This window comes from Austrofundulus limnaeus, unplaced genomic scaffold (assembly GCF_001266775.1).
Source record: "Austrofundulus limnaeus strain Quisiro unplaced genomic scaffold, Austrofundulus_limnaeus-1.0 Scaffold2, whole genome shotgun sequence".
Classification (NCBI taxonomy): Eukaryota; Metazoa; Chordata; class Actinopteri; order Cyprinodontiformes; family Rivulidae; genus Austrofundulus; species Austrofundulus limnaeus.
Genome location: NW_013952404.1, coordinates 8809505 through 8833191, shown reverse-complemented (window position 1 = coordinate 8833191; position 23687 = coordinate 8809505). Strand labels below are relative to the sequence as shown.

General features: G+C 38.9%; 3 protein-coding genes across 3 annotated transcripts in view; 1 reads left to right on the top strand and 2 right to left on the bottom strand.

Annotated features, from left to right (window-relative positions):
- LOC106521997 (akirin-2) overlaps positions 1–2806 on the top strand; it is a 4200-nt gene extending 1394 nt beyond the window's left edge. Inside the window, exons 5-6 of the mRNA XM_014014817.1 lie at positions 2149–2220; positions 2312–2806. Of these exons, the coding sequence (XP_013870271.1) occupies positions 2149–2220; positions 2312–2322 (83 nt within the window). The 3' untranslated portion in view covers positions 2323–2806. The remainder of the gene's footprint in view (positions 1–2148; positions 2221–2311) is intronic.
- Positions 2807–3129: 323 nt separating this feature from the next.
- On the bottom strand, positions 3130–12282 carry orc3 (origin recognition complex, subunit 3). The gene is made up of 20 exons (XM_014014801.1): positions 11314–12282; positions 11132–11186; positions 10958–11055; positions 10637–10775; positions 10419–10523; positions 10163–10323; positions 9938–10080; positions 8545–8704; positions 8303–8416; positions 8074–8207; positions 7404–7467; positions 7213–7329; positions 7050–7129; positions 5908–6041; positions 5656–5747; positions 5457–5554; positions 5228–5369; positions 4854–4970; positions 3682–3761; positions 3130–3352 (listed from the first exon to the last, which is right to left on the bottom strand). Exons 1-20 carry the CDS (start codon positions 11335–11337, stop codon positions 3247–3249), a joined length of 2163 nt encoding a protein of 720 aa, XP_013870255.1. The 5' UTR covers positions 11338–12282; the 3' UTR covers positions 3130–3246.
- Positions 12283–12373: 91 nt separating this feature from the next.
- znf292a (zinc finger protein 292a) overlaps positions 12374–23687 on the bottom strand; it is a 13292-nt gene continuing 1978 nt past the window's right edge. Inside the window, exons 2-8 of the mRNA XM_014014789.1 lie at positions 23536–23687; positions 21476–21554; positions 21130–21265; positions 20813–21015; positions 20488–20624; positions 19210–19351; positions 12374–19038 (exon numbers count right to left, since the gene is read on the bottom strand). Coding sequence (XP_013870243.1) covers positions 12811–19038; positions 19210–19351; positions 20488–20624; positions 20813–21015; positions 21130–21265; positions 21476–21554; positions 23536–23687 — 7077 coding nt within the window. The 3' untranslated portion in view covers positions 12374–12810. The remainder of the gene's footprint in view (positions 19039–19209; positions 19352–20487; positions 20625–20812; positions 21016–21129; positions 21266–21475; positions 21555–23535) is intronic.

Below are 23687 nucleotides of genomic sequence, written 5' to 3'. Positions count from 1 at the left end.
GGCAAAAGGGGGTCCAACCCGTTACTAGCGTGGTGTACCTAATAAAGTGGCCGGTGAGTGTATACTGTATTCTTGTAGCTAATTTAAAATGGACATAAGCAAAATTTATTTTTGAGCCATTAAATACAGTCTGTTAAGTTTTCTAGGACATTTTAATGAAATGAATAAAGTTAATAATAAATTTCTGAACTATTACGTCACAGTATTTCCAATAAAAAATTTAAATAAGCTGTGGACTTATCAACTAGTTTCCACGTCTTCATTCTCCTCTGGCTCAGACATGTAAAGGCCCTGTCACACTAGACAACTTATGCCAACTTGTGAAAATTTTTTTTGTCTAAATTGCTACTAAATTTTTTTTAATTGATCCATTTGTTAGAATTACATTATGTACACACCAAAAAGAAGCTTCCTGATTATTTTTTCAATTCRATCTTCAACGTAGATGTCTTAAAAATGTTCCTAAGTTGTCTAGTGTGACAGGGCCTTAAGGATGGATGGACAAGTCTTCTGTRGACATATTTTAGTTAGTTTGTAAATAAAAAGTTTCTGCGCTGCTAGATAATCGTAAACCCCTCTATCAAACTGGAATGAACCTCTCTGGAAGCTGGAGGTGGGGGACGGGGTGTAAGGGAACAGCATCAAAACGAGTTACTTTGAGACACACCTCAGAAAACGGGGTTGAAATAGGGTCTGCTAAAGACAAAATAAGCATTGCAGTTCCTATAGACCCCAACAAAATTATTTATATGTGGAAAAAGTGTTTAAAAGTATATGTCTCCTTTTAGTATGAATAGCTAATATTGACTAAATCTTTTTTGTGAGGACTGGGTCTATAATTTTGCTAAAGAGGCAGATTGCTAATGTTAGCTAGCTGACTTTGCTAACATCCCTTCCACATAGCTTACCTTTCAATAAAAGTTTGACACACCCCCCCCCCCCCCCCCGGTCTCTGAAAGCTGCAGGATTTACAAGTCACTGTATGATTTCTTCTGAATGTTGTTTTACAGATATATTCTTTATGATTTATGTTTATGTTGCCAAATTGTATTACTGAAGATTTTACAAACATCTTCCGCTCCCAGCAGTGGCAGATCTAGGATTTTTCAGCGTACGGGGCCATAAATGGGCCAAGTATTTGTTCAACATGCTCGCACACAAATCCCCTGTTTTAGTAAGGTGTACAAATTTAATCAGTCACATATGTTCAGACACTTGTAAAAACTCGAACAGCTAATTCTCTTTATCAATTTTACGTGCATTTTTACTGTACGTAAATAAAATACTCTCAAACACACAAGATGTGAGAAAATCCAGCCATCGTTGTCAGTTAAAATACTTTTCCTGCAGGATTATTCAAATTAAAAAAGACGTGTCAGCTTGCTTCATGCCGGACTTTCCTATTTGACTCATTAGCGCCACTACTGTTTGGTAGTGGAACTGCAGCCACTCTTGGGCACTTCAGGGGGCCAATGCCCCTGTGGCCCCTCCCATAGAACTGCCCCTGGCTCCCAGACAACCACTGCTTACTGTATTTGAGTTTGAGCGAAAGGGGGTAGGGATGGGTGACAGCGGTAACAAAAATACATAATTAGCATCGAGTCATGCATGGATTTGAATCAGTTTTACATCCAATGAAAACAAGAATGTTAAATAAATTGGACAATATTCTGGCATTTTAGTGACATTTCTACAGTTGTTGAGACAAGAGACTACAAATGCGGTCGAGTCAGACCATCAAAAAATGCTCTCAAGACCAATCTTGAGTACTACAACAGCCTGACAGAGTATTTTATGCCTGTTATGGTAATTATTGGTCTGGTTGAACAGAGATTTATTTTTATGCCCAAGCAAATACTTTATAAAACCATCATCGCTTTTACTAAACGTAACTTCTGTTAAATGATTGTTTTGGCCTGTGTGTATGCTTCTGCATTACCACTCAAAAATTTCAGTGAATCTTGCAGCAATCATTGATTTTTAGATGTTGAGCTACAGCTTAGACTAAAGTTTTGACTAAAATGGCTCCAACGTAAAATGATCTCTCTGTAAAACTCTTGGCATCACGAGTGGCAGATGATACCTTCAAGGAATGTTGGCTCCTTAGTTTTCCATCAGTATTCACTGTTTTCTTCGTTTACYTTTCAGAACAATACGACACCTTTGTGAAGTTCACACACGACCAGTTAATGCGACGATTCGGCGAGCAGCCTGCAAGCTGTGAGTTTTCATTTCCAGCCCGCCTCACCTGGCACGCGTTCAGCCAACAGGTCTGCTTTCTGTATTACATTTCATCTCCCTTCTCCTCCAGATGTTTCCTGAGTGCAGCACCAAAGCTTTGCAAGAAGGCCTTCTCTTGTTGCGAGCCGAGCTGCCCACCGCCACCCTCCCTCCGATATCCTGAAGAAAAGTTCCTCGTTTTAAGAGATTTGATTTTAGCCAGTTCAAATTAAACTTTTCTTACCGTGCCATATATCTCGTCTTTGGGCAAAAGGTTTGTATGAAGCCGTTGCTGGCACTCTGTTGTAAGCAGCTAAGTGCTTCCTGATATAAATGAATRGACCCGTCTCTACCAGTGGCCTCTGTTCCTCCAGCTTATCTCACTTTTGTAACAGTTCCCAGCATTCCAGGCTCCGTCACTTCTGTTTTTGTTACGTGTAAATATGGGAAAAGCCGTGGAGTTTTTACAAGATTTGCTGGTCAGTCTGAAAGAAAACGAAAGGAGTTCAAGTTTGCAGCGCGTCTCCCATTTATTGCTTTCTAAGCACTACTTTGTTTTTAATAGTGTTTTTTTTTCTCTCTGCTGGTATCACTTTAAAACCAACATAATGAAGAAATTAAAAAGTTAAATCTTATTTGTGGAACCTTCATATCAGCTCATCAACAAAAGCAATTTTACTTTAAATTTAACCTTTTATAAAAAGGCATCTGTGGAAGTCACAGGCCCTTTTTTTAAGTGTCTGCTGTGTGAATGATCCCACYGCAGTTATTTTTCCATTAAAGAACATCCTGACTATATTAGTTTAACCCCAATATTGTTCTTTCAGATYTGTTTCTAACAATCACTCAGCCGTGCAGCAACATTTTGTTGTTACCTTCTACAAATAAAAATGACATCCAACACCTAAATATTGTTTTACTTTACTGTTACAGAAGGAAAAAAAATGTTATTTACAGACAAATGCTTGTTTTAGAGGGAAAAAAGTCCAATAGAACATGGACAACAATAAGAACAGTGTGTTTGTTTTAACAGCCACCCCAGGTGAGTCGAGCCACGTGGTCGGTCTTCTGCTTCGTCGACTTGATGAAGCCTAGAAACTCGAGCTCGGATACTGCGCGAATGAAACGAGCGCTGAAGGATGGGGTTAAGGAGCAAAATGTTTAGATTCTGAGTCAATCTTTTTTTGTGTCATTTCTAAGAAATCAGAGTGGCCACATCTACTATCAGGGAGTGTTCTGTCTAAGAACAAACAGGAAACTTTGTATCAAATATTTCTTCCTACCAATCTGAATTCTCCAAACTAAAAAAAACAAATAAATAAAACAGGCCATGAGTTCCTTGTAATGTTAGTTTCTTTTGTGAAAAGAATGGGTTTTGTTCTTTAAAGTTCTGGGAGTCTACAAGGAAATGGAAACACCGCTTGTGTGTAAAAAACAAAACATCAGTTTTAAAAAGGATACTGTGTGACTTCATCTACTTTCCCGAAGCCCTCTGAGTCTGGATCGTTCCCCTCAGCAGCAGAGACCACCGTGGCGAAAGCCTCAAATACAAACAAATACACATTTTTCAGTCATGTGACGTTTCATATCAGCCTTGCACCAGCATGTCATCTTCTCTTCAATACTGAGATACTTAGATCCTCTGGGTCAATAAAGTCTTTTCAACGGACAAAAATAGAGGTTGACACAAAGAAATAACACATTGAACTAAATGTTATCATCTCCTGTAAAGATTTCCTTTTTTTTACCTCAACCAAAATTGTTAAGGTACTGAGATTAACATTAACTGGAAAGTTCCTGAAGAAATTGCAGCTACTGCTTAATATTCTAAAAAAAATTCGTAACCTGAGCAAAAGAATGTTCACGAAAGTCTAAGTCACAAGTAAATCTGGCATCATTGCACATTTAAACAATTTTATTCATCATATAACCATTACTTTATTCTTTTACTCACAAAAAAACTACATGTTTCAAGTCTGATATCAGGCAATAATCTCACATTAACAGTTTTCTTCCTATAAATGAGCTGCTGTTGATACCTTTGGCCACCAGATGGCGCCAAAGGGAGCTGTTAATCTTCAAGAAGCGGAACTTTTTTTTTTTTTTTTCAAACTAAGTTTCAGAAAAGCTTTGCTCATCACTAGACTAAATTTAACCGTGATCAACAGAATTATTAAAGCTGCTGCCAGTGGCTCATTATGGTAACCACACACTTGTCTGTAACTCAGAGTAAAGTTAATGAGGCAGACAAAAAGGTAAGCCTCAAACGGTCACTGTTCAAAAACTAGAAATTATTCCGCAAAAAGCTGTGAACAACAGCAGACAGTGAAAATCACACATGTTAGTGTTTTTTAGGTTTCTACTGTGTTTTATGTAAGAAAGAGACAGACATTTAAGTCAGCTAATGTATGGAAGTTTGTGTTCTTTATTCAGGTGAGATTTGAGAGAAAAACCTTACAGCAGTGAGACACGCTAGGTGAATGAAGACAAAAATACCAACTTTTTAATCTATTATATATACAAGTATCAAAAGGATTTAATGGAGTAAGAAGAGATTTGAAAATTTTAAGATTATATGGCAAACTTTTTTGTGGATAAAACAAAACGCAGATGTGATTTAACAGTAAACTCACTTCCAGCCAGTCACACAGGTTGATGAGCCTGCCACACTCCAGGTGGAGCTTGTAAGCAACGCAGATATCTGGAGCAGCGTTCGACACCGTTCCATCCTCCGTCTTCAACCTGTCATTCTGAGGAGAAAAAAAGATAACTTCCAGAGGTGCCGCACATTTTTCATAGATCTCACAGTCTTCAATATGGATGAAACGATTCACTCAAGCCTCAATTCGATTTTAAGTTCACGATTAGCCATTTTATAACCAAATATGTTTCTTCTTCTTTTAACATCAGCAAGCTTGTCCTTGAATCAAACTGCCTGTTGCAACGGAACATCACTTCAAAATAGATAAAAATTACATCACAAATCCACACAGATGAGGAAGACCACCTGCAGGTAATGGTAGGGGCTGCTGAGCGCAGCCTGAATGGAGGTGCGCGGCATGGCGTTGAGGTGGCGCCTCACAGCGGCAGATGAGCTGTAGTAGCAGACTTCAAACAGAGGCTTAGACTCGGGCGYTGACAGATGACTCCTGGATGGAATAAATCAGCACTTTATCAGCACCCGTCATTTTATTAAGTTACTTTCTACACAGCAGAAATCGTTTCTGTTCTCTTACTTCACTAAACTGTCGATAAACTCCAGGACTTCGTTCCTCAGAGTCTCAAACGGGCTCCTTTTCTTGGATCTGCGAGACTCGTTCATCTCCAGCAGCGTCTGCAACCAGGATGATAAAGTCTGTGAACCTCAGCCGTGCAGAAATGTTCCCTCCTTCAAGGAAATGCGCAGAAACAAGTTTGGACAAAGGCACCAGTTACCTTCTGCAGCTGGAACAGATCGGTTTTCTTCTGGAGGTTTTTCACGGGAGGACTACGATTTTCCTCCACTCGATGCGCGACTTCCGCAGCAGCTGCAGTAAGAACAGGGCAGCAGATTAAAAAGAAATCACTTAAAAACACTCGTTCTATTTTTTATTGATGACAGTATACTGCACAAAACTCTAAATAATACAACTAAATAATTCCTGTAAAATAAAATTAAATTGTGTTTCGATTAGCTGCACCGCTGACCATCAAGTTGCTTCAGCCTGGAGAGCAGTTCTTCCAGCTGGACGAGAGCGTTCTTCATCTTCTTTGACTTGACGCTTTGCAGAATCTCTGCACATCTCTGAAGCAGCAGAATCAGCTCATCTTTAGCCAACATTCTAGAAAACAAAACAAATCTAAGTGAAGTGTTTGCGTGTCATTATTGATGAAAAGCTGACATGGAAATCTCACATAAACCATTTAAAAACAAAAAATAGCCAAATCCATTGCAGTATTATACAAAGTAAGGGACTTATTTAATGATAAAGCACTGTTTAGATTATATAATGCAATAATTGTTCCACACTTGATTTACTGAGTTGACTGTCTGGGGTAAAGCGTYCAAAACAATCACAAATCCTATTTTTATTTTACAGAAAAGAACCATTAGAATTATCACCAGAAAACATTACTGTCATCCATCGAATATATTATTGTCTAAATTGAAATTATTAAAATTTTATCAGTTGGTTGATTATAATATTTTGCAGATTATGTATAAGACGCATAAAAAATTACCTTTAAATATCCAGTTATATTTTGTTAAGAGAGAAAGTTTATAATTTTAAAGGGACTTGAGATGTTTATAAAACCTAAAATACGAACAAATTTGAAGGATCGATGCACTGTTCAAGGAATAAGATTATGGAATAATCTGGAAAGTGATTATAAAAATGTTGGTTCATTGTGTTTAAGAGAATGATTAAAATAAGTCTGTTAAAGAAATATGAAACTATATAATGTATATCAAAAGTTGTTGTTTGAAAAGGAATTGAAGTTTTTGTTTTTTGATTATTATTGTTTGAAATTAATTTTGGAAAAAAGGGGCAGATATAAGATTTTTTTTTCTTTCTGTCTCCTTTCAAGTGTGATTTTTTTCTCTTTTTTGTGTATAAAATTTTTAGTTTTATTTTTAAATTAAATGAATAAATGAATTAAAAATAAGTCTCTTAATACAGCAGGAGGTAATAACCCTCGGAATATTCCTGAATCTGTCACCATCTAGCGGCTAAAAATATGCTAATAAATTAGCTGGGGTGGAATGGAAAAATGTTGATAGCTTTTCCATAAAGCAACCTTGAATTTCTGTGCTTTTGTTTACATGTAGCTCAGCTTTCAAGACTTACTTTAACAGCTTCATGGCAGATTGGTAATCCTCAGTCTCCCACACATTCTTCTCCAGACAAATCAAATGCAGCTCCCTGATCTGGAACACACAACAGCCCCGCTGTTACATCCAAACAAAGGAGCCTCTGTGCAAAGTGAAAACTGAAATACGTAACCTCTCACCTGTTTCCCAAGAGGATATCGAGGTAACGACGAGGTCAGGGTGTGGAGACACCTCAGGACGGGACAATAGGTCTTGTGGTATTTATGAAGGTCCTTTATCAGTTTCTGACACACATCCTAAAAAGAGAAAAGCCCTCAGCTTTAAGACAAATAAACACATTAATGGTCTGAGATAAAGCCGTTTAACAAACCTTTAAATGATTGTTGTCCATCATGAGTTTGTCCTGCTCATGTGTTTCTTGCTTTTCTACATACCTAGGATGTACAAAGTCAAATTTATTTATTTAGCACATTTACAAACAACAAGTGCTTTACAATGAGGTCGAGAACAAACAGGAAGAACAATCCGTAAATAGATAAACCATGATGTGGACAACAGTGGACACCTGAATTTCAAATTTAAAACAACAAATTGTCCAAGGTTCCTGACAATGGAGGGACAGTGAGGAACAAAAGGGCCAATAAAAATCTGTAAAACTACTGAGAGAAGAATAATTTCTAAATACAGTTTGTCTTGTTTAGGTTCAAAATCAGACAGTGAGTTAACCAGTCTTTGACATCTTTTAGGTGATTAACCAGAGGCTGTAGTGGTGGAGATACAGTATGTCAAAAATTAAAAAAGGAAATATATTTGGATGTCGTCAGTATAGCAATGAAAGTAAATGTACTTTCTGAATAGATTCCAAAGGCAGCATGTATAAACAAAAAGGGTCCAAACATGGACCCTTGAGGTACACCAAAAAAATTAATTAATTAAATAGATGTATTTAATCCATAAAACAAGCTCCAAAAAGGAAGTTCTGTTTCCATTAAGCAATAATAATAAAAAAAAAAATCAAGTGAATGAGTTTGTTTGAGCACCTCTTAAAGGACGGCAGCTGCCGGACCCTCTCCAGGTCTCTGTGACTGAGCTGCGTCACGTTCAGTAAAGCCTCCTCCTTCCTGCAGCACAGCACGCTGAGAGGCTGCGAGTGGAAGTGCTCCAGCAGGGCCAGCTGCACCGACACCAAGCACAAATTCAGATTCCTGMTTTCATGTTTTCTAAGCTACACGTTCGGAGAAAGACGTGCGGTTCGACGCCGGCCCTCACCTGCAGGCCCTTGATGAAATTCTTGACAGAGAAGTCGTGATAGAGGAAGATACTCYTCAGCACCTGCATCACTTTCCCGCTGAGTTTGAAGGGAAAAGACGGCGTCAGGATCAGCTGGAAATAAAATAAATAAATAAATAAATACATTTCTTCTCTGTGTATTTGTGATCAAGCTCCAAAATTTTTCAATATAAATTTTTTGGGTGATTTTAACCCTGATCGGGCTTTAGGTGTGAAAGCACCTTGTTCATKACGGTGGTGAGGTGCTGGGTGCAGGACAGAGACTGGAAGAGCTCGATGCACAGCAGCGAGGACACRGAGTGAAGCAGCATGTGCTGGATGGTGCTGGGAGACGTGGCAATGCCAAATATGAACATCAGGGGAAGGCGCTGAATGTATCGGCTGTCAAAACCCAAAACATTGTTTTATTCACCTGCTTTGTTTAGCTGTGCCGTGAGCAAAATATCAACAGAACCAGTGAACAAACTTCACTGAAACTATCATAAAGTTATCACTGGACGGACATCAACTGATTCAGCAAAGCAGTTCTAGTTGACACAAAAATGGCAAGAATTTCCTGCACTCTGAGTGCTAATTAACTGGGCGAGGTCTGTGATTTTGCTATTAACTGTTGGAATAAAAACTGTTAGCAAAATATCTTGTGAACGAATCACTGAATAGATTTTAATGAAACTTTCAGAAAGTAACCATTGGATGTAAGTCTATAACTGATTAACCTGTGAAATCAACCCATTTCAACCACAGCTAATCAAAACTAGCCTGAGCCAATTATACAGATACTAAGCTAAATGTTGGCATGGTCACAGARGAGAGTCATTAACAACATAACCAAAGAGCTAATAGTTGACAAAAGGAATCGCAACATCATCGGACATGTGGATGTTATTTTCAATATTTAATCAAAATGACGAACTATTTTTTTTAAGCATACGATAATTTTAATTTTAAAAAGATTCCTTCAAGGAATGCTACACCTTTAACTGGATTAGGTGACAATCAGAGGTGATGAATCTGTGGTGTTTGTAATGATGTGCGGATCAATAAGGATATATTGATATGACCGATACCAGAAATMTATGCTCTAGAATCGATACTAAAATCAAAATATTGATACTTCAYTCATTTATATCATTAACGGAACACAGTGGAAACCAACTAAACTATTGAAATCTTATCTAAGTCATAAGAACTTGAAGGGAACTACTTTTTCTTACGCCTTGGTAATAAATGAGCGCAGCGGCACATGCTAAGTTCATTATTTTCCTGTTATTTTGTTCATGTAACATAGATTAGGACTCAAGTTTTCATCTTTATAGTAGTTTTCATTAATCAAACTATTTATTTTAATAATCATCTAATCYTTTTATTATTTAAAACACCATTTTCACATATTTTGGATAATTGTGTCCTCTGATTGGGCTTTCTGTTGTATTAGCTCAGTTATATTGTAAATGAGGACGCTACATATACTTCAGTATCAGAACTGGAGTTTTACTCTGTATCAGAATCAGAGAACAAAACTGGTGATATTGAACATCACTACTTGTCTATGAACAAATAAATTTTTTGATTAATGTGTTAGACTCACACTTGGACTCCAACGTTCTTACACACCTGCAGACAAGTATGAAATCCTGAAGAACTCTCGGAGTGAAAGCTTCCAAATCTTTAAAAATGACCACAACAGGAGGCTGTTGCTGCTGCTCATTCATCACTGACGAGCTGCGCTTTTTCCCAGGAGTGCCACTGCTGGATTTCTGAAAAAGAAATCCTCTCCTGTGAGCACTTTGTAACCAGACCCTGAACACCTGCAAAGCCGGGCTCGATTTACGCCTTCACCTTAGTTTTTGAAATATACCAATCGCAGAGATTAGTCAGAGAGCAGTGCACGCTCTGGCAGAGAGGATTCTGCTCACTGTCCTCRTCCTCTTCATCATCATCAACAGCCACGTCGGTACCCATCAATCTCTCCAGGACCTTCTTCATCAAGTGCTTCAGCGCTGGAATCACAAAAACAAACACAGACCTTAACYCACCAATACACATGGTAAAATCTAAATGCACTGCCATTATTATTTTTTATTTAAACCAGTACCTCCACACTCTTTGGCCTGAACAGAAGCAACAAAAGGAGTGACGGACTGTCGGAGGAGGTCAGACAGGCTCTGGAAGGTCATGTCGTGATCTGGGACGTTCACACCTGCAGTAAAACAGGACATAAGTTTGAACAATTTTGTTCCATAGTAATGTTAAATTAACAAGATGAAACTACTTCGATTCTGTAATTACAGAGTGTTAAACACTACTACATACCCAGCACGAGAGCAGCTGTGGGGATTTCGCTGGCCCTAATCTTTGAGGCCCAGTCGTCGTGTTGACGAGTGGACGAGCACTTCTTGGTGAACTCCAGTAAGCTGTCCAAGACTTTTCTGTTGAGTTCATCCTGCAGAACCTTATCAGAAGCACGAAAGAACACTTTCATTACCTAATCCTTTAATCTTGTCAGAGTGGCTGCTCCAGTCTTTAACAGATATTAGTTTAGATGCAACAACACTGATTCCAAGTTTTGCTAATACATCTACTTCAAATTAAATAAAACGATATATGCAGTAAATCTATTGATTCTGTTCTTACCTCTGTGTCAGTTTTGATTTCATGCCACAGATCCTGACAGAGCTTGAATCTCAGCTGACTGTTCTCAGCACCTTCACAGCCATGAAKAAAATATCTCTCTGTAGGCAGAAAACAACATTTAAACACCTGAATCAGGATTACAGACAATTCGAATAAACCTCAATGTATCCCCACCTAAACCGAGAGCCTTTTTCTTCTTCTTGGGACTGGGCTTGAAAACAAAGCAGCCCTAAATGAGCAAAAATAGCAAATTTAGAGTATCCGTTTTATACAAATAAAACAAACAATTATATGACGCAATCTTGTTTAACGCCCGTACCGGTGAGTTGTTAAGTTAAAAAAACAAAACAAGTTACCTTTGAGACGGACGAAGTGGACATAATCACATGAAACCGGTTGTTTACTCTGTTAGTGGGTAGCGAGCAGTTAGCYTGTTTTTAAAAGCCTGCTTCCCTGCCTTCGACAGATTTCCCGCCATGCAGTGACGTTTACGGAAATAGTTGTTCTCACTGTATGGCAGACCCTTGTAACACACAATCAAACCCAACATTACTTGTTTTTAAAATGTGAACAGCTGTTCTCTAAACATCTATGTAAAAGTGAAGTTGTTACATGACATGTTAATTCTACCTGATACTTATGCTAAAGTGGCATTCCATTCAGTATCTTATAATATCTTTATAATATATACGTATTTAGAAATAAGGATATTCACAGTTATTGATATTTAATTTATTGATGTAAGGAATTGCTTAACTTGTTATAATATGAACTACAAATGTCACTAAGAGGTTTTCAAACCTGTATCTCAAATTTTTTTTATTTTTAACATCTTAAAGTAATCAAATGACTACTAAGGTGACTGAAGGTATATGAAACACTAGTTTATATACATTTGTGAGATTCATAATATTCATTCAAAACAGGTTGGAGGGTACTTGTGCATATTTAAAGCAAAATAGCCAGTACACAAGAATGGGAAAAGTAATAAGTTAATAGGGCATATTTATAAGCTAACGTCATAAAATTGTCAAAATGCTGAATTTTTTAGCTGAATAAGAAACTGTAATCAAAATTAAGAATGTAATGGAATATGCGATAACCATATTTTTTTAATTTATAAATTTGTTTTCCCTGCATGCCGTACTTCCTTCAGTAGTAAACATAAATTGTTTCAAATTAATTTTGAAACAATGAGAACAGTAAAAAAAAAGTTCCATAAAATACAGTATTTCCAAATTACYATAAATTACTAACGATAAAGTATTCTAAATGTGATTCTTGCAAATACTTTTAATTACTATTATAAAAATATAAAATGAGCTAGTGCAGTTTTCATTGAAAACAAAGTTGTATTCCTAAATGTTTCCCCCCTAAATCAAACATCTAAATTAATTACAAAAATTAAAAGACAGGTTTATAAAAAAGAGCCAGTAACATTTTATTGAACACTTTGTGGAAGACATGTAAATATTACAGATAGGTCTACTAGTGTTGAAAAGGGATGAAATAAATACAAACAGAACTTGAAATCCCATAGGGATATATAAAAACAGTTTTCTTTAAAAGTGTCCATTTAGTAAAAGAAGAAAAAGAAAACATCTTAAGTACTAAGCATAAATACAAACATGTTTCTAAAATCTATGCCCTATCGATTACCTGGTTAATATAACTAACATACATACTTAAAATCATCAGACAATTGTTTTAATTAAGTACAAAATAGGCCATTTCATTGTCAACTGTGACCATGACTGTAAAGAGCTGGAAATCTTTTGCATTAAGAAATAAACCATTCTGCAGCATAACATCTCAAATCCTGAGTAAGACTGAATGGAAAACAAAATATTGGATTATGATGCACTATAAAGCCACCTTTTAATAACAACTGTGGGCTTCATACGTTGTAGCTGCTTAAGTAAACTTTCAGCACCGTCTAAAAGTGTTTTATCCATTACTATTTTTACATTACTCCCAGATTTTAGTTTTAATGGATTTCTGAAGTCTATAAGATTCTCACAGCCTCTAATGTCYTCAGTGATTTTACTTCTTTGTGCAGGCTTCGGTTTGTGAGCTTTCTGCCGTTTAGAGGGCACTTCAGCATTGGATTTCTCGTTTAATTTGCGTTTAGAAGGGTTTGTTGACTCTGAGGTTTCCAGAAACTTAAGGAATGAGTCCTCAAGTCCTAAAGGCTTGAAAGACCCTGGCAAAACCCCGTCGTCCTGTTGCTCTGGAGCAGTAGGGGTACCAGGATTTGAGTTCTCTCTTGAACTGTTAACAGTCGATCGGGTTCTAAGGGTCAGAATCCTTTTCGGACATGCTGATTTAGGCTGTGAGGGTTTTCTAGGACGACCTCTTTTAGGTCCAGCATCTGTCCCAGTGGAAGCGTGAGATTCTTGAGATTCTTGGAATTCTTGAGATTCTTGAGACTCTTGAGATTCTTGGAATTCTTGAGACTCTTGAGATTCTTGAGACTCTTGAGATTCTTGAGACTCTTGAGATTCTTGAGACTCTTGAGATTCTGGACTATCATCATTGAACTCCTTGCTTTCCTCTTGTTCTAGTTTTTCCACAATCGGCAATTCCTCAGTTTTTGGGTCACTTGGCTTTTCGTCTTCTTCGGCCTCCATCTCCTCCGAAGAACTCGAAGCACCTTCTGCTTTGTTTGCATCCTTGAATCTGGCACGCGAGTACTTCTTGCAGAAAATAAACTGACTCCTCTGATCTTCTATGTATCTTTCTGTGAGGCCATGAGTTGTGTAATGCTTGAAAATACTCTTTTCGGCACATTCTACAGCATCACAGCCTATAAGCATGCATGGGTACTGCAGAGCTGACTTCTTGGTGCACATGGCTGATGCCTCTTCATGAGATTTTAGTGTAGGCGTGCCAAAACTTGTCCAGTGCTCAATGGACTTCCCATCTTTCTTTTTAGTGTTCTTCTTCTTCACTTTGACTTTATTTTCTAGATTCTCTTTCCTATTGTTGATTCCTGGAAAGAATGTGAGTGATTTATTCCGTCGTCCATCATTTGTTTTGGGATCATAAATATAATCGTGCTTTTTGATCAGGTGGCGGAGGAGGTTGGATTTTGTAGTGTACACACGGTCGCACCCATCATACTGGCACCAAAAGGTTGGATCAACCGAGCCTCTCTCAGACACAGCGATTTCCTTGTGGTAATTCTTGATGTGCTCAATGTACTTCTCAACAGAGTTGAAAGGTAGAGCACATTCTGGCCGATCACAGTTAAAAGTCCCTATGGCCATGGTGGCCATCATAGTGGTGGCCTTATCACAAGTAAATTTGTGAAGTAAGAGGTAATGTTGCACTAATTTTGTGATTCCCATGAACACCCTTGAACAATTTCTCACCTGACACCTGACTTCATCGTCTTTTCCTATGCTCTCACAGCTCTCCTGTTCATTAGTAATAATTGCTTTGTCGATGTCAGGTTCAGTTTTGGTAGGAGGCAGCGATGCCTGATGCATGGCTCTATAATGCAGAATAAGATTGTGCTGGATGGTAAACGCTGCAGTGCATCCTTCATGAACACAGCGATATGGTCTATATGGACTGAAGGCATTGTCACTCTCACACATTTTTAGACTCAACTTTCTCTGACGCTTTTCTTTCCTCTCCTCCTTCGTTGGTGTGCTTTTAGAACTGCTTGGTTTCTCTGGGGAGGACGTAGCCGATGCTGTGGAGGTCTTTGGTTCTTGCGCTTTATTCGGCGACTCCTCAACATTTTCTTGCTGCACCTTTGCTTTGGCTACAGGACTTTGCTTTTCTTTCACATTAGACTTTACTTTCACGTCTGGACTCCTGTTTACGACTGCCACATTAGGCTGCTCCGGAGCTTTTTCAGGAGTTGATGGTGGAGCTTCTTCGAGCGTTTTTTCGCTCAAATAGTTTTGGGGTGATGGTAGTCGTGTAACAGTGGATATCTCAGGTGTCAAGACTTGTTTCACTGCAACTTCTTGGTTAGTGATTTCAGGAACCTTTAGATTGGTTTCAATAACTTCAATTATGGGTTGAGGTGCAATTGCAATGTCCATGGGCTCTTGTTTAAAAACAGGCATTACAGGTGCAGATTGCACTGTGCTGGTGTTGGGTTTAATGCTTACAGGGGTGTTCGAAGAGCTTTCATTGATTATTTTGGCTGGACGCCGAACCCGAGCATTGATTTTTAACTTCAGCATCTCTACCTTTGATAACCGATGGACTTTTTCATAGTGAATTCTCAACCCTGTCGTTCTTGTGAATGTTTTTGAACAAATCTTACAAGGATATGGAGACAGTTTAGAGGGGTTCCTTTTGAGCTCTTCTATCATTTCATTGGTATAATCATGCATTTTGCTTAAGTGTTTGAATAAAGCCTCCTTTGTCATGAATGAGAATTCACAGTCGTCTCGTTCACATTTAAAAGGTTTGGACACCTTCTCTGTAGACTTTGCTTCGCTTTTACTCAGCCTTTTTCTTTTTTCTGTTTTAGGAGTTGTCTGACTTTGACTAGCATTTAGCTCTAAGGCCAAAACATTTCGCATTTTCTCTTGTGCAGCCTCAATCAAATCCATTTTTTGAAAGGCATGTGACATTTCCCCTAGGTGATCTTCCCGATGGGGTCCAGCACGGGGAGAATTAACCAGCTCAGTAGCTTTTTCCTGCTGGTCTTCAGGGCCAGCTGAGTGAGAACTTGGATGGTCCATAATACTTACAGCCTGGGGTTCCTGCTTCAGCATCACAGGTGAATTAAATGTGGTCAAGCTGCCTGATTCCTCTGAGAATTCTCCATTTGGCATGTTGAATATTGATCCGTTGGTGTCAGGGACATGAGGGTCATTGAGGAAATCCAGAAATGATGTTGGTAGGTCTGCTGTCAGGTCAATTTCATCAAGGGGTCTGCATTGTGAACGTTTAGATAGGTGACCTCCGAGAGATTTGGTGCTTGTGAACTCTCTGAAACACCTCCTGCATATAACTTTACCATCCTTAATTATTGCTGGCCATTTGGTGCGCTTGCTCAGCCTGCTGCGTTTTCCTTTTTGCGAGTCAAGATCCTCACTCTTTTCATCTGCATTGCTGGCTTGACACTCAGCATTAGGACAGTCCTCATCAAAAGGAAAGTCCGTGTGAATAACACTGTTTGGACTTAGCATCTCATCTACCGAGTTATCCGTCTGTTCACAACCAGGAGTGGATGCGTTTTCATTTTTCACAATTTCATCTTTTACTGGAATTTTAACTTCTGGACTCCCACTTTTTTCTGGGACATCCACTGACGATGACTGAGTGAGACAAGAGTTCTCACTCGGAGCGTACGGAGTGTGGTAACTTCCATCAGGAAGACTGTCACTTGTTGAGATACTGTTTCCATTATCCATCGGTACTATAATACTTGCACTGCCTTTCCTCACATCTGCACTCTCTGCAGTACTATCAGTGTGCATAAGCCCATACTGAGGTCCACCATTATGCATTTGTCCACCATTGTCAAGCATTAGTGAGCTGGACACATACTGAGACATTAAACTTGAATCTGAAGGAGGATGAGACATAGGGGAACAGTGTGTAGCTGCCACTGAATGAGCTCTCTCAGGAGGCTGAGGCATTGCGGTTTGATAAGCGTCTGCTTGCCAGTGAGGGTAGTTGCGGGAGGAGTACTCATTCATATTAAAGGTTTCAGGATAGCAGTTATTTATTGGCATTGAAGACCATGACTGAGACATGTCTGACGGCATCACAGCATTGGGATTGTTTTGGCACCCCCAGGATGGGTATACTGTTGGATTGATCATTGGAGTAATAGGCACAGGCTCAACTGATCCAGGATAACACTCGGATGCTGAGGTTGAGCATCCTATTGAATAATCCATTTGCTGTATTCCTGGTTTGTTGCATAGTACCCCTCGCTTTCTTGATGATTTTTTCCCCTTTTTTGCTGTAATTCTGGCTACTTTGTTGTATTTCTTTGCCAATTTCCAGTCTTCAAATATTTCAGGATGTTGCTTCTTTACATGTCTTGACAGACTTTTGTTTGTACTGTACGCACGTGAGCAGTCGCCACTTGGGCAGCAGTGCAGTTTTTCTTCACTTTTTGCAGGAACAGTGGGTGAAGTGGAAGGGTATCCCTGCAGCGAATAAGGAATTTCGGTTTTGATTTGACTCGGAGACATTATTTTCGGGAGTACTTTCTGAAATGTGTTGCCTTGTTTATCATTATTCTGGTTTACTTCTGGACTAGTCACTGGATTTGTTGCAGAGGGAATAGGATACACCGGAGGTACATGACTGTGCTCAGGCACATGATGGGATGCTTGTGGCATGTCTGGTGGTGGATTTGCATCAGAGGGTGCAGGAGTGGGGTTGGTGAATGGAGTGTAGCATTTCTCGGGCTCCTTTAGCCCAGGACCTGCCATTGAATTCAGCATGTTTTCAATCGAGTGTTTGACTTTCATGGGAACAGCCTCTCTAGGAACATCAGCCGATGTGCACGGTGATACAACTGCCTCCTTCACACAAACGTCTGTAGTATTTTTTTCTAAGCTAAAAACAGCAGAATGTGCATCTTCTTTGACTGGGGTGCTTCTAGATGGCAGTTCTACTTTTGTGGTTGTAGGAGGGATTTGATTCCCAATAATAAATGTGTTTACGGCAGCATTTGATCTATGATGCTCTTGGTGAGAAAAAAAATCTGATTGTACATAGAATATTTTACCACAGTTGTCAATTTGGCAGGTGTAGGTAAGGTAATGCTGGGCCTCATGATCATACAACAGGTAGGCCTCGCTGAAAACTTGGCCACAATTTGGAAACATGCACTGAGCTTTAAATTCAGAGTGCATTTTTCTGTGCATGAGAAGCTCAGAGTTGGAATTAAAGTGGGCCTTGCAATCCATCTGTATGCAGATATATGGTTTGCTGCCACAATGCATCTGCAAATGATCATTAAGATGTCTGACGTTAACGAACTGCCTTCTGCAGTACTGACACACCACTTTCTGTTTCTGTATTTCTAAAAACCTCATGGCCTCCTCGTCGTCCTTGTGAGATCTGACATGAGCCATGAGGTTACGGAAAATCTTGAATGCCTTTGCACAGTTTTTCACAGGACAGTAACAGTCTTGACTAATCTGAGAATCAGACGTCGTTTGTCCTATTTTAACAGTGGGTGCCAAGTTTTCACCTATTTGAGGTTCAGTTTTAACAGGGCTCATGCTTGTCTTGACTACAACCTTGGAAATCTTTGATGGACTTTTAGGGGACTGAAGTGGTTTGGTTACCTTTCTTGCAGCTTTCATTGCCGCCAGTCTTTCTTTGCACGATTGCTTTACATGGGATGCTACATGTGGCTCCAAAATCTCCCTACTTCCAAAACTGTCTGCACAAATTGGACAAAGATACACCCCATCTTTGAAATGTTTCTGAGCGTGACGGACAATTCTGTGACCTAAAAACTCCTTATCACACAAAACGCAATACTGCATATAGGCTCGCCAATTTCTGAACCGAGCGGACACAAATCCCTGCTCCCGAAGCTTTTTAGCCTCTCTGTTTTTTTCTTTTTCATCTGTAATTTCATTGAGTTCATTTGTAGTGGTTAGCAGGAAGTCCTCCAGGTCTTTGTATTCAGGCATTTTGCCAAGTGTATTTTCCACCTCCTGCTCATCTGTGTCATTGAGTGTGTCAATAGATGAGACAATAGCTGCCTCGTCGCCCATCAATGCTAAACAGTTGCGTTTCAGTGTTTTCCAATCCCAGAACTCTGGATCAAAAGGCCACTGTGTCTTCAAGGCCAGCAGTAACTCACAGCGTAAAGAATTGGGCACGGGCAGACTCCCGTCCTCCTCAAGCTTTTGGTCAGGTTCGTTGTACAGCGACTCTACGGCATAGTAAGAGTCAACAGTAGGCTGCAGGAGGAACTCCGTCAGCTGGCACGCGCGCTTAACCTCGAGATCAGTTGGCAAGAGGCAGGAAATAGTCTTGCAGATGGTAGACTCATTGTCTTTATGGTCAGTGGAGGTCATTTTTAGAGCTTGGATGCACATTTCTATGCAGACTGGAAGCCCCACTTCTCCAACCTAAAAAATGTAAACAAGAAGTTAATGCCAAGGATTTTATTTATTTTTTTTGCACAAAGATCTAATGCCTTCTAACACTGAAACATGCACGCTCTGATGTTAAATACGCTCTTTACAGGTTATTCCTTAAACATGCACACCTTAAACATGCACATGGATTGTTTTTCTTACCTCATTTTGGATGACTTTGATGAGAAACAGAATGTGACAAACATTTCTGCAGAGGAGAGTCATCTCTTTGCTGTGGCTGAGAAACGAATCAGCCGAAGCCTCTAATCGCATGAGCAATTTACTCCAGAACAGGGTGAGTTCCCTGGAAAGGTTAATAAATTAACAAGTTAAGATTTGAACATTCAGAAAAAAATAAAAATAAAATGAAAAAATGCAGATTATAATAAAAACACCAAAAAATTGTAATGTTTATATTTGGTACAAGAAGTATGGAACCACTTACGATTACTGGTTTTGTTTAATATATTGAGCCTAAAGTCATAGCTAAGTTTTAAAAAATGTACATTGTGGGTTTATGTTACCATAGAAAAAAATGTATCCAGTTATGGGACACTAAAATCACTCTTTGAGTAAAAAGTTACAAATAACAGAACATGCAGCTGCCACAATAATTTGAAAATAGCAGGCACACATTTATTTTTTTTCTTCACAGCTAATAGTTTCTGCTGACATTCCTCTTTTTTGTTATTGCTGCTGCTTCTGTGTTCTTACTTCTGGCCATCATACTGTATATTTGTCATAAACCACCATGCACCACTCATGAATAAAACAGCATTTTTTTTTTCTTTTTGCAAAATAATTGTATAAAAATATATTTATTTGAGCACAAAGAGTCTGAATGTGATCATAACTAAAGGTTAAATTTGGACGGTGCTCAGTTCTGGAACAAATATGAAACAATTTCAAGTTTAAAAAAGTACGGATTATTATTTTTCTTAAGCCTTAAGGAAGGCATGCAAAGCACAGTTATATTTGTCTGTATACAAATCTCAAATTTGTCAGAGGTGTAGAAGCTTGAGCAAAACAGAGCAAATTACACAATGACTGGGTGAGGTATGGTACTAAATCTATTTTTTAAGGCAGATAAATAATTCTCTGCACTATTTGTGTTTTTTGCTTTGTCTTTTATAAAAGCAACATTTTTATAGAGATTTTCAAGCTATCCTTTGAACACTCTCCTCTTCTGCTTCAGAAATCTGAACTACAGTACTTAAACCTCTTTAATTTTTTTAAATTAAACCATGTATTTTGTTCACTTTTCTACTGGGTTTTCAAGGTTCAACAGCAAGGAAGCAAGAGACCAAAATTTCTATTGAACTACTGAAAACCTGGAACATTTACTGTTTTGTAAGATTTTTGGTRATAAATCCATTTAAGTTGTTTTTCTACACATTCAGTGATTTTTCTACTCTCACGTAAAGCAAGTGTAACACTTACCAAGCACAGTAAACGTCTCCCTGGATGAGCTGTCGCTTGAGAAAGGCAGTGCACATACACAGAGCTCCATTCTCATCGCCCTCCGACTCCAAGTTGCAGATCATTTCAAGTGCATCTTTACAGTCTATTGATGAAATCTATGAAGAGGCAAAGCAATGAAATCCACTGAAAATCAGTCAAACCGACAAAAAACAACTTTTAAAGGTGTCAGTAGTTGGTTTTATTCCTAACTGCAACCATWAATGGAGTGTTCTTTGCTGCACCATTGTGTGATCTGTGTGTCCAGTTTGAATCAATACAGTTTCCACAGAGAACTATTTCTTACCTCTTCCATCAGCTGCTCCTGACTTTTTGCCATGCAGATGCAGAGCAAGTAGGTCTGTTTGAAGTTCACTTTTCCTTCAAACCCTGGATACTCTGAACAAATCTTCGCAAGAACAGCAGCTTTATCAATACTGCCCACCTTGATAAGGTGCTTTATTCGCATGTTAACAAGCAMGGGACCCTCCAATTCAAGATAGTCGTGGACTAGAAAAAGAGAAAAAWAAAACAAGATAAGAAGCCACAGAACAATGCGAACTCCAGCGACTGCAAATGCAGTGTGCCTAAACGCTTTTACAGAAATAACATTTAAAGACTAACCTTGTTCAGTTTGAGGAATTTGATTGGACAGAATGCTGCTTAATGTGCTGTTGACCCAAACGCCATCCTGCTGTGCCAGAATTGAGAGCACACAAAGCTGTGTGTTCCCACTTTCTAGCAAAAGGGTGTGTGCRAACTGCAACACAACATCAGCAAATGTGAATTTATTTAATACTGCAATTATTTTTGTTCATCACAAACTTAAATTTACGTCAAACCGAAGCTTTGTGAAAATACTACAAATGTACTTTTCACTGTTTAAAAACTGAGTTTCGTGACGATTTTTACTGCTCATCATTGCAAAGAGAAGCCTGAGTAAAAATCTAATGGTCTGAAGGATACTGACCTTCATGGAGGACTGGAACTCCTCCCATAAGGCACCAGGAATATGCTGGGGCATTAAAAGCAGCAACTCTGCACAGCTCCTGTGAATCCAACAGTCATTTGTTCAAGTCAAACTCAGGTCAAGGATGCGTATAAAGTCTACAAAACAGGAATAATCAATGAAAAGTAAATAMATATCATTGGGAATAAATGATTAAGGTGGAACTGAAGTATTCACATGTTTCCAGGGGAAGGGCAACATCAGTGCACCACTGAAGTGCTCCATGTTTTTAGGTAAAATTGAAGTTTCTGCACCTGAGAAGGTGTTCAACTCACTGATAATAACATTACAAATCAAGTTTATTTAGGTGGTGAAAGCAAGATTGTTTGGGGAAAAAGAAGATGCAGTAAGCCTCTTTGTCTCATCTTTTTTACTGTATATTGTTTGGTTTAAAGGTCTTTGACCTAGGGATGGGAAATCGCCCCTATTTTCAGATCATAAATCATGGTCACTGGCTATCGCTGATAGACGATCCAATCGGCTGATAAGGCATGCGCAGTTACGTTGTTAAAAAAAAGAAAGAAAGAAAAAAAGCAAGCAGGTGTGCGTATTATGAGGGACGGCTTCTTTTTTTCTAAAGTTGCTTGTAAATTCCGTGGTTATTTGGTGTTCGTGTTCGCACATACCTTTCACAGTTTCTGACCCCCCCGCGCCAAGCTCCTGGGAAACCCCCTCCTCGCTGCTGCATACGTCACTACAGGGGATTTCTACCCGGAGGGAGTCCAATGCGGAAAAAAAAAATGGTCCGACACTCGTCACTCGACTTTTATCCACAAACTGGTCCAGGATTAAGCTCAAAAGTTTTTATCAGTCAGTTTTCACCYTGAAAATAGTCTATTTTATCCCCTTTTATGAGGTTTTGGCCATTTGACTATCTTTATAAATCGCTGCTTCCTGGTAGTCGGCTCTGGAACAAGTCACCTCTTTTTTTTAAGCGAGTGGTTGAAGCAAACATTGCGTCTGAGCGCTTTTAGCACAAACAAACACTCCCACAAACTTCTGACCAATCACACCATATAGTTCGTATGTGTTCTTATGTGGAGGCGGGTGAAAAGTTCGACCCGCACACAGAGCCCAGAGTGACGGGGATGAGCAACGGTGAGGGAGTGCGCCCCGGTCCGGTTTGGAACTGGTTAAAGTTATTTGTTCAAATGTATGATTGTCGTGGATTATTCGTTTTGTAACTAAACATAATAATATAGCACTATTTGGGTCAGTTGTGGTGCACCAAAGCAAGAAGATGACGAGAAGAGAGACGTGAAGAGGAGCTGCGCACGTTGGCTCRGACTCCGAGGAAAAAAAACAAAACAGAGAAGCAGCACTGTTATTTTATTCTCTCATTTGCACAGATCACAACGATGATGATTAAAACATTTTAAATTACAGCGAAGGGTGCATTTAAAATTTACTTTACATCCCTGGCACAGCATTTAATTAATTAATAAAGATCGCCCTTAAAAAAAAAARGCATTCCAACCCTTCAATCGCCGATAGACGATTGAATCATTAATCACGCCATCCCTGCTTTGACCATAACTTTTCTGATTGCGATGTTTTTATTAGTGAAGCTTCATTTTCCAGTATGAGTAGGAGTTAAATAGCCTTTTTAAGAAGKTTGACCAACTTTTCTTTTCAGAACACTCAAAATCTGTATGACTGATATCGAAGTTGCATGCTTTCATGTTTCAGTATAACACATTCAAACTCTGTCACACCTCACAAGATTTTACAGTAGCCTTGACTACATTTTACAGATGAGACCATTGAGTCAGTATTAATGTTTGTGTTTAAATTTGAAATGACAGAGGCCTGCATTTTGATCCCCACTTATAGTTAAACACAAGATGTTGTGTTAAACTAAAACTTCATTTTTGCTCTTTTCTGTACACTTATAGGAGCTGACTTCTCCATTTAGCATGTGTAACAGACGTGTGTACGTGTGTGTTGTAACAGACGTGTGTAAATAAACTTGACATAAGGACTACTGAAATAAAAACATGCCACAGTTTTTCTTTACTCACAACGCTAACTTTTCAAGTAGGAGTGGGCCATTTTCACATTCTTCAGAGAGACAGGAAGAAGCCTTAGCAAAGCTGAGGATAGCCATGGTGTAAACCTGCAGCAGAGGCAGTGGATCCTCGTCTGTTTTCCAACGGCCTGCATGTTCCACCAG